The sequence below is a fragment of the Juglans regia genome, chromosome 16 (genome assembly GCF_001411555.2).
Source record: "Juglans regia cultivar Chandler chromosome 16, Walnut 2.0, whole genome shotgun sequence".
In the NCBI taxonomy this organism is placed as follows: domain Eukaryota; kingdom Viridiplantae; phylum Streptophyta; class Magnoliopsida; order Fagales; family Juglandaceae; genus Juglans; species Juglans regia.
Window position 1 is genome coordinate 2,527,376 of NC_049916.1, and position 10,460 is coordinate 2,537,835.

The 10,460-nt window shown below is 32.8% G+C and overlaps 1 protein-coding gene across 4 annotated transcripts; it reads right to left on the reverse strand.

Moving 5' to 3' along the window:
* Positions 1–402: 402 nt before the first annotated feature.
* On the reverse strand, positions 403–8,728 carry LOC109012506 (CDP-diacylglycerol--serine O-phosphatidyltransferase 1-like). 4 transcript variants are annotated; one of them, XM_035686778.1, is made up of 13 exons: positions 8,662–8,728; positions 5,025–5,222; positions 3,998–4,063; positions 3,842–3,901; positions 3,671–3,761; positions 3,249–3,303; positions 3,015–3,094; positions 2,767–2,883; positions 2,532–2,616; positions 1,750–1,841; positions 1,171–1,424; positions 960–1,048; positions 403–870 (listed from the first exon to the last, which is right to left on the reverse strand). In XM_035686778.1, the coding sequence occupies exons 2-13, from the start codon at positions 5,189–5,191 to the stop codon at positions 743–745; spliced, it is 1,284 nt and encodes a 427-aa protein (XP_035542671.1). In that variant the 5' UTR covers positions 5,192–5,222; positions 8,662–8,728; the 3' UTR covers positions 403–742. The 4 variants fall into 4 exon arrangements, with proteins under 4 accessions (XP_035542671.1, XP_018849751.1, XP_035542672.1 ...); XM_018994206.2 differs by lacking the exon at positions 8,662–8,728 and adding an exon at positions 8,419–8,655; XM_035686779.1 differs by lacking the exon at positions 8,662–8,728 and adding an exon at positions 7,777–7,798.
* Between the last annotated feature and the right edge of the window lie 1,732 nt (positions 8,729–10,460).

Below are 10,460 nucleotides of genomic sequence, written 5' to 3' on the forward strand. Positions count from 1 at the left end.
TGATGTAGTTAGTTTATAAGCTTTCATTTTATAATTTATCTCTTCTTCATACATTCAAATCGGACCATTTTCCTTCAACGAGCCTCCTTGACATAGAATCCAATCCATCTGACTCAAAATTTATAACGTCATCAAGAAGAAAAACTTGTGTAAATGGGAGGATTGGAAGGGGAATCCAGCCAGCTCTCCTCTCCTCTCCCTCTTCTTCCAGGCTAAGCTGCTCACATTATTCTGTTTAGTTCCTTTCATTTCACATACGGTACCTAATTTCTTAAAGAAATGAAAAGGATAAGGGTCTGCTAAGAGAATAACCCCTCGATTAGATGACTGGAGCTTGGGCCCGTTCACTTTTTGCTACATTATCCAATTGCAGATGACAAAAATGCTCTGGATGAATAAAAAATTAATCCATTTGCAGATGTCACAAAAAAAATTATTCAATTGCAAATGACACAAAAAAACTGAACTACAACACGAAAACTTGGGATGTCCATGAAGGCTCAACAACCAAAAAAAAAAAGAAGTGTTTGTTACAGCAGCACACAAGTAACTCAGGAGCCTTGGATTAGAAGCATTTCCCAGTACCTATAATGTAAGAAAAATCTCTCTCTTCTCAAACAAGTGATCTACTAACCTAAGAGAATGGCATTTACAGTTGTGAAGGTGTTGGATATTTACAGCAATGGATGCATATCCTCAAAGAAAGGAAGCAGTCAAAGAATAATGTATCTCAATAGCAATATCATCGCCTCTTCCTACCTAAACTCTGATGCAGTTGCCAAGACCAAACAAGGAGGAACATGAGGAGGGCCCCTCCAACAGACATCCAGAAAATGGCCAACCATGAAGGCATTGGATTAGGATATAATCCTGGTGGAAGTCGAGAAAAAGGTAATTAAAATCATTAAACAGCCAAAAATTTATAAATGCTTCAAGATGATTGATCTAGACTGACATACCATGACCAAACTTGATGCAAATGAGAAGCTCAACAATGCAGATAGCAAGTGAGAGCCAACAAAAAGCTCCAACTTTTTTCACCGGTTTTCTGGAAAAATAACATAGTAATTAAGCAAGATTAAATGAAAATTCTTTCTTAGTATATAAATTCTTTGAAAATATAGCATTTTTTTTCATGTGAATATGCTGGGGCAGAGAGAGTGTCTGTACCGGTCTTGAAGATACGAATTGTATTCACGAATCGTTGGTATTGCAATTACCCACCACAAGATCAACCTATACACGATCACCGGGTTCCGCGGAGGAATCCAAAGACAAAACTTCAAAAAGAATGTGTTCAACTCCACAGTCAAAAACACAACGCAAAGAGTGAGAACTTGAATGAACCGCCATGGACCAAGCAGAGGGTGCCACTCATCTTTGTCCCACTGTGCTGGGGTAAACTGTCCTAATGTTCGCTTGAACTGAAAAAAAAAAGTGAAAGACACACGTCTATAGTAGAAAACAAGAATATACACTGAGAAAGAACATGGAAGATCTAATCTGTAATATCATGCATCAGAATCAGTTTAATCTCTCCAGAATTGGATTCACGAATCGTTGGCATTGCAATTACCCACCACATGATCAACCTATACACAATCTTTGTCCCATCAATCCAATGTGTAATATCAAGCATCAGAATCAGTTTAATCTCTCCAGAAATTTAGATACAACCACGCAATAATGATGTATTATAACGAGTATGCAAACAAGGGAAGTAAGATGAAATATAGTTCTTAAATATACTTTTTCAATTATATTAGGCTGACGGCTTAGGCCAACCCAGTTGTATGTTTTTCCATCGAAGTACCTGACGGTATGCATCCCTGCCCAGATGCCTGCAGTAGTGCAATGTAAACCAAACAGAACTTGTCATAATGGAGTTATTTCCGAAAAATGCAAATCTAGATATAAAAGATTTTTTTTTAAAAGAAAATTTAAGTTTTCAAAAATGGAAAGACTTGCTGCATCAATCTAGATATATCATCATGGCTTGTGCTCCACTTTATAGCATTGTTGATCCAAGTAATAGGTAATTTAGGTAACAATGAAAGCCATGAAAAACTAAGTGCAAAATTAGAAGTAAATGTGAAATGAGGCATATATTCAAATTTTATAGTCAGAATTTCAGAAGGTAAGCTCAACTAGAAATGGGTTGAATATAGCAGAAAGAGTTTCACAGGGTTGATATACAACATAGTATAAGGTTCATAATCATGGTCTCAAATTCTCGAAGAACTAATTAATATTTATACATTTTACTAGCTCCTTTAAACGGAACCATACATCCAAGATAGCAAAAAGATCTAGAAGTGGCTTGACCCTGCTGTTTTCATAACTATTTAGGGGCATCGTAACATCGCAAAAATTCATATGTTCATAAATGGAAAACTAGTTTATAAATAAGAAAAACTATAGGCAAGTATGTAAGACAAAATGACTTAAAATCACATCATCAAAGATATATTGAAGGTACACAAACCAAAGCGATAATAAACCAGGGTAGAAAAAATGGTTGAGAATCTCACCAAACCAATTGCAGATCAAAACGTCAAGAATTATACTGTCCCACCAGCACTCGTTGAAATTTGGCAACATGTGGCGGAATGTAAACTGAAAATTCCAACATAAAAATCAGACTAAAATCAAATAGCCAGCTTGAGCATGCAAGGATGATTAAACTTCAGGCACATAAATGCAGACAATGAATCCAAACCGAAAATGCGAACCACAAAGCGGCATGTCATAGATAAAGGAACAAACCTCCATCATCTCAAATCCTATTGATAACACCCACAGAAGGGGCTGATTACGAATCAATATAGCTTTACCCCACCATCCAATAATATGAGCTAGCACAAATTCATCGAAAAGTGTTTCCTAAAAAAGGCCAAGAAAAAAGAAATCAGAATTCTGCAGCACCGTGATATTATACTGATGGTACAAGAACAGCAAAAGCAGATTTAGGGAAATCAACTAGACTAAAGATACAGTGAAAGAAGAAATCATACATAAACATTTTTAAACCTGCTTGTGGGATTCTCGGGTACATATATGCGGCAGTCAGCACCATATGATCTTTCTGGAAGTTCTGCATGAAGTCATGCAAATAAAATTAGAGTTACTAAAACAACCAAAAAAGATTTGTTAAATACTTTGGAAATATCACAATACACCACAAATCTAATGATGAGCAAATCCTCCTAATGACTATCAAAATTAAAAGTTGAAAAGCTGTGGATTACCAACACCGAGATCAGGATGGAGAAACTTCATAAATTGCCGAGAATCATCACGCTTCTGGAAAATGAGAAGGTGAAGATTTAACATCAGTGGCCACTCACAGGAGTTCCATAGAATACAGCCATAGAAAATGAAGGAAATTGATTAAGGGAGAAGGAAAAAAAGAAAAGAAACTGAAAATTGAGTAGGCAAAACCGAAGTCTGTTTAAGACACGCATCAGTTTATTCAATTGATCATCCAGGGCGAGGTATTTTTTACGGAGAAAAATTTTCTAACACCGAAAAAAAACAGTACATATGAGATGAGTTTGCATCAAGAATGCCCCCCATAAATTGACCTCGTAACATGTATACGCACATGGGAAAATCAGGTTCGTTTTACACACAAACTATAAGAAAAACTTGGTTCAGAAAAGAAATCAACCTGAAAAAGCAAAAATGTGAGGGCGACAAGGTACACAACAGCCATTCCATGTACTAGGCGCCAAAGTGCAGGATGTGGCCTTATTAGGACCCTGTATTAAGGATTCAGACTGTCATTATGTGACAGGTTCATTAATAAATTACAAGATATCAGATCGAAGTCTGAACTTACGTAGAAGGAGCTTGTAGCAAGCAGTAAGCAAGAAAAACTGCAATCATAGCCCATACACCCCTACAAAGTACAAACCATTAGGAAATCTTAATTGCAAAAGAAAGAAGATTTTATATAGACTTCCCTAAATTAAGAAATACGTACAAGAACACAAACCTTTTCACAGACGTAACAAGATCACCAAGTGCACCACCTTCAGGATCAAGGGCTCCGCTTGCCCAACTGTTTGTACATCAAACAAGCATTCAAACAAAAAGAAACAATAACAGTTAAATTGCATCCAATAAAAGATCCACAACGAAGATGTTACGTATGATACAAACACTGCTGCATTGTGTTGAAAGTGCAGCAGCAACAAAAAAGCACAACCCAAGGCATGCTTGCTACTTTTTAATGAATACCAACCCCTCCGCTTGTAGGAAAATTAGACCGAGAACCATTTCTGATCTCTGCTAGCTGTTTTATTAGAACCCACAGGCCGCGAAAGACGTAGAAGAAGAAAGCACAAAAACCGCTTAATCAAAACACAAACTCCTCTAAAAAATAAATCCATTAAGATGGATGCAAAAGCTCACAAACGAGGGTCTAGAGATCCTTCTTAATTTGCTTCTCTCCTTGTCAAAAGTATATATGGAGCGATAAAGAGTCCAATTTGTAATACTAAATATGCTCAAGTCTATCTCATTCACTGGTAAATATACTAAATTGAAGGGAGAGAAGATCGAAGGCCTAGAAATATTGCATTAGACAAGCCGAAACAGAGAATAAAAAGCCAAAACTTTCTCTTCTAACGAGGAAAAAAGCATGTTTTCTGAAATATTAGAGACACCAACCAGCATTTGATGCATTTCCCAGTGTAAATGAAACTCATGATTAGATAAGCTACGACAATCAGAGCAGCAAGATCGATCTATCACTGTAAAATCTATCTGGTACTGGCTACTAACAGTAATAGTGCAAAACTGAGGCTCACAATATAAAGGGATCCACAAAAACCAGCATATACCACAGGCTTTATCAGATAAGATTGTATCCAGGTGGGAAAATATCATAAAAAGGGAATATATATAATTGTTGAATCACAGAATCAACTTGAAATTATGATTGATCGATACTTTGGAGAATGAGTCAGAACATTATATATATATATAGACGAGAAACCCTTGTTGAGTGGAGCACTCACATAAGAAAACAGGCACCAATAAGTAGCAAGGACACAGTGCGAGGTTTGTATGCCCATGCAGTCCATGGATCAAGTTCTTCACCAACACTCATTGGACTGACACCGCCATTTTCCTGTGTATGATGATCCTTTCTCCTTACTGATCTCCTATGCCCATTAAGCTCCATATATGTTCAACGTACAGATGCAACTCACTTACTGCCCACAAATCATAAAAAAGAAAAGAAAATAAGGCGGGTATTTGAGGCAAGAAATTAATAAATTTCAAACTTGCCAGTAGTACTCCTTGATAATTAAAAAAAAAAAAAAAAGAAGAGAGAGAGAGATGATAAAAGCCAATATAAATCTAATATATATAATGCCAGTACATGTATATATGTGAGCACATAGGCTACAACTACTCTAGAATAATGAGATATTTATATCATGGATACACAGGTTATTCAAGAAACCACTCACACACACGCACATATATATATATATATATATATATCACTGAACCATAAAATCGATGTTTATATATAAGTCAGCCTGATCAACACCAAACCAGATTAAAATGAAAGACTCGATATCTATAGAAGAGTGTTGCCATAGTATGTGGTTGAATGTCCAAACCCAAAAGTGAAAAATAAAAATAAATGAAAACAAGAAGCAAAGCCATGAGAAAGGCAAGTAGTTCACCATGCAATATTGAATGTCCCATTACTGCCATGAGAGTGGATGGCAGATATATTGAATATATCACTAAGCAATAAAACATGAGGTACATATCAGAAAATGTTATATGTCATTAAACTAGACTATACCGGAATTTTAAATAAAAGGCAACTTGCCAACTTCGAGCATGCAAAAGCCTTTCAATAAGGTCACAAGATCAAATTGCTCGCCTGGAGTTCCTTACAGATATAAATGATCCTAACATGAATCCGAGAAGAATCTCATGAACACCATGCATGCATTGCAGAAATTCATACAAATAAGATTACAAGAACATTAACAGAAAATTAAGGTAAATCAGATATAAAACATTAATATTAAGCTTTATACTATGAAGTAAATGACTAACAATATTTACCCAATGTCAATAGTCATATACATAACATACAAGAAATATCACTCGAGTTATAAATGCTAGGTGTCTTTTATATATATATAATTGTGTGTATAAAATCCATCACAAAAGGAGCCATTAAAGACAATGATAGCAAAAAATCTTGAAGTTGAAAAGTTCATATAGATCTGAAAACTGCAAAAGCTATACAATCAGGTTGGTCAACAGCTTCCGTGGCCTTATTATAATTGAAAATTCATTTCATCATTACCCGGGAGACACTGATCAATTCCCGCGATATTGAAAGAGATGGATGCATATGGTATGATCTTATGTTTCCACAAATTTCTAGATTCTTTTTTAAAAAATTTCTTTAATTTAATCTAAACATCTTTTGGACACCAAAAAATTTCTACTAAAAATTTTACTCATCATCATCATCACACAACACATAATTTTTTTATTTTTTATTTTTTTCTCTTACTAAAAATGTGGTGTGCTGTAGAAATTAATGACAAGTAACAAAACTCTTTACAAATGTTTTTTTAAAAAAACACCTCATAAAATTTTTTAACAAACAACTTTTAATACATGTCATTGATCTATGGACCTACCTTTTTCTAAACGAAAAAAGAAACCTATAACACATTAATTAATCTTGATCTACCTACTTTCACAAAACTCAATACAAAACACAACCTTAATTTTTTTTTTTTTCTCAAGGAATGTAAGGCTGATAACTTCTGTGACATTTTAAGAAAATAATATAGAAATTATCTGGACTCACAAAACTAATTAACCCGGATAATCCTACATAAAAGATAATCTCCATATATGAGCTTCCAAAGATATCACAATTCCATTCAACTACTAAAATCTCGTATCTATAAAATATCTCCAGCAAAACCTAATTACGTACATAAAATCCAGATGATTTACGATCCACTTCCCCCATTATTGTAAAAACTTGGAATTAAAGTTATTTTATATTCTACAAACTGCTATCTAAGGCCAGTAAAATATTTCAAAAACAAAGAAGAAGGATCCAAACTCTAATTAGACGATTTGCACCACAAAGATAACAACAACAACAACCAATCCACGTTTCGCTAAAGATATCAATTTAGACCCTATCTGATCCAAATTTTAGGGTAAGTTAATTTGGCGGAGTTTTTGAGCCAATCGAAATGGACAGTACTAAACTATTAACTTCTAGTAGCCACGTCCTTCAGACAACATTTCAACCATCTTCATTAAAACTTGATTAAAGGTGGAATTAAACGTACTCAAACCTCCAAGTAGACCACATACTCCAGCTTAAACATTTTGGGATTACGGCTCAAAAGTCAAATTAATCAATATCAGAACAGTAAAATTTGTAAACTTAATATATCAGTATTAACCATAAACTAATTATGCTACAGATAGAAATCATTGAATAAAAGAGAATTACAACTTATTTCATTATACTAAGATGAACCCAGGACAATATCAGAGTCAATATGAAAAATATCATTCTTTAGAAAATGGAAAGAAAAAAAAAAAAAAAAAAGAGAGAGCCGAGCTGTTAATTAACAACATGTAGTTAATTTAACAGACTGAATGGACGTGCTCAGAATATATAGTATTTTAATATAATCAAGTAAAAATACTGTTTAAAGTTTTATAAACTCGGATAAGAAAGCAACGGTTTTGAAGTACTTCGCTATCTCTGGTATACCCCACGCAGATCCCCATCAAGAGCATGAACGCGGTGAGGCGCTTTACAACTCTAATAAAAAAAAAAAATTGTGTGATCCCCATCAATTAATAATGCCGAAATTTGGATATCATATAAATCAAAGAATCGAACCATTGCATGTGATCTGAGACAAGCATTATAAATTCGAACGGAAAACAATAAAGCAAAATACACATCTCAAAGATTGTCCTAAAAAAATTGAAATAAAAAAAACAAATTTATTTAAAATCAATCCTGATGAATGATTTGCATAGTAAAAAGAAAATGCAAATGAAAACACAATTACAAGCATTTAAATATACATATATACATATATATATATAGCAAATACGAATACAGACTCGGAAATGAAGGCTCGGAACTAGGAAAGCACGGTGTTTAATACGATAAAGATACATACGTGCACAAGTGGGTTTGTATATACATCTATCCATATATATATATGTATGTATACATATATGATATATCTATATATAAGAATTGAGAGACAGGGAGAGATAAAGGAAAAATGATTAAGAAGAAAGGGGGAGGAAAGGAGAATGCTACAGAGAAAAAAGTGAGCAGAAAAAAGCGAGAGGGGGTGGGTGGGGGGCGTTACTTACGTAGAAAAGCTGGTGAGGAATCCCCGACCCCAGACGTGAGATTGGAGAAGAAGGCGATGATGACCGTCGGATCAGGTAGAAAGCAGGGAGGGAGAGAGGAATAGTTGAAAAACGAGGGAGGGAGTTCTCGAAATCGGAGAGGCAAAAGGAGGAGGAGGAGGATACCATGATATAAGAAGAAAGAAGAACTAATAATAGACTTTTTGTGTCAGTGGCGAGATAGAAAGAGGAAGAAAGACTCACAGTGTATCTGAGAGAGAGAGAGAGAGAGAGACAATCTCTGCAACAGCGGCGAAAAGGTAACGATGGATTTTGATTAGATTATGATGATGATGATTATAATGATGAATCAGATTATAATGATGAATCAGAGTCATTGGTTAAAATATAATAAAATGATGAGATAGAAAAAAAAAAAAAAAAAGTACGACGGTCAAAAAACAGAGCACGCTCCTTTCCTTCTTCCCATATTACCCCCCATCTTATCCCACACCCTGCGGTCTTCCTTAATTGCGTAAATAAAACGACTAGTGCTGGCTGCTGGAACCGGATTCCATGCTCATCTAATCTCGTAAATTTAAATGCTTATCTAATCTCGTTAAATTTACGTGATTTATATATATTTTATAATAAAAATAATTTAATAAATTACATCAAATTATATTAGCCTATAAAATTATGTTTAGGTAATTTTTTTATGATTAGAGTATTTCTCTAAAAAAATGATATTAGCCAAAAAGAAATATTTTAAACTCCGTTTTGATAATGAGATGATATGGTTTTAAATGAAAATTGAATAAAATTTTATTAGAATATTATTTTTTAATATTATTATTATTTTGAAATTTGAAAAAGTTGAATTATTTATTATATTTTGTGTAGAAATTTAGACAAATTATAATAATTAGATGAGATGAAATGAAACTATTTATGTATCCTAGTAATAAAGTAATTATATAAAAGTAAATTCATAAACTAATGTGAATGACTTGATGCAATACATTAGATTGTAAAATTATTTTTATTATAACGGATCACATAATTAAACCACGTCAGTTTGTAGATTTATTTTTATATAATTTCTTTGTGTATATAACACTTCTCTTAATAAAAATTAATTTATCTGAAAATATGGACAAAATTAAAGATATACTTTTAAATAAATTTAGAAAATAAGTTTTAGTGATTAATTTATGAGTAAATATTTTTAAGTTATAGTATAAAAGTTTGTATGTTTTGTTTAATTCTATTTGTGTTAACAAATTATTATATGATCCAAAACACATGTAAAAATCTTAGTTTTAAATTTTAAGATCAGATAATAATCTCGTGATTAAATTCTATTAAAAAATAATCCATGAGTCGACTACTTAATTAACGATCAGCGACGTTTAAAAGCAAACCCGAGTATACATCATGTACAAATAAAAGTTAATCTCAAGAAAAATAATATATTAGAAAATTTATAAATATTCTTTTAATTTATATATAACGACATCAAGTTCGAGCAAATACATAATATATATAATATATATAAAACAAGGATATAAGATTTCATTCTTTATCATTTCTATTTCAATTTATAGAAATCTAGAGATTAAAAAACAAATCAAATTAAAGTCCTTCTTTACATTTCAATTGTTTAATCCATAAAATCTAAAATATAGAAAAAAAAATATTTCAAATATTTTTAAAGTTTTGGGAGGGCAGAACCCCTTGTAGATCATTCATCCATGCCTACAGGGATATTTAATTTGATTATGTTGGAAGTTTAAGATCTATAATTAGAGAGAAATAGATGATAGTTCTTGTATCTAACATTTTTAAAAGATCTTATAAAATACGAACGTAGACTTCAGGAGATCTTAATTTGATCAAGGATAACATCTTTTGAAATGTTTCGCTATATTTGTGCTCTTTTAACCTTAATTTTGATCGAAGATTATTAAGATTTTATGAAAGATGAATGACGAAATATTTTCATCCTATTAAAAAATATCATGTAATTAAAATTATTTGTGTAAACACTAATAATTTGTAAT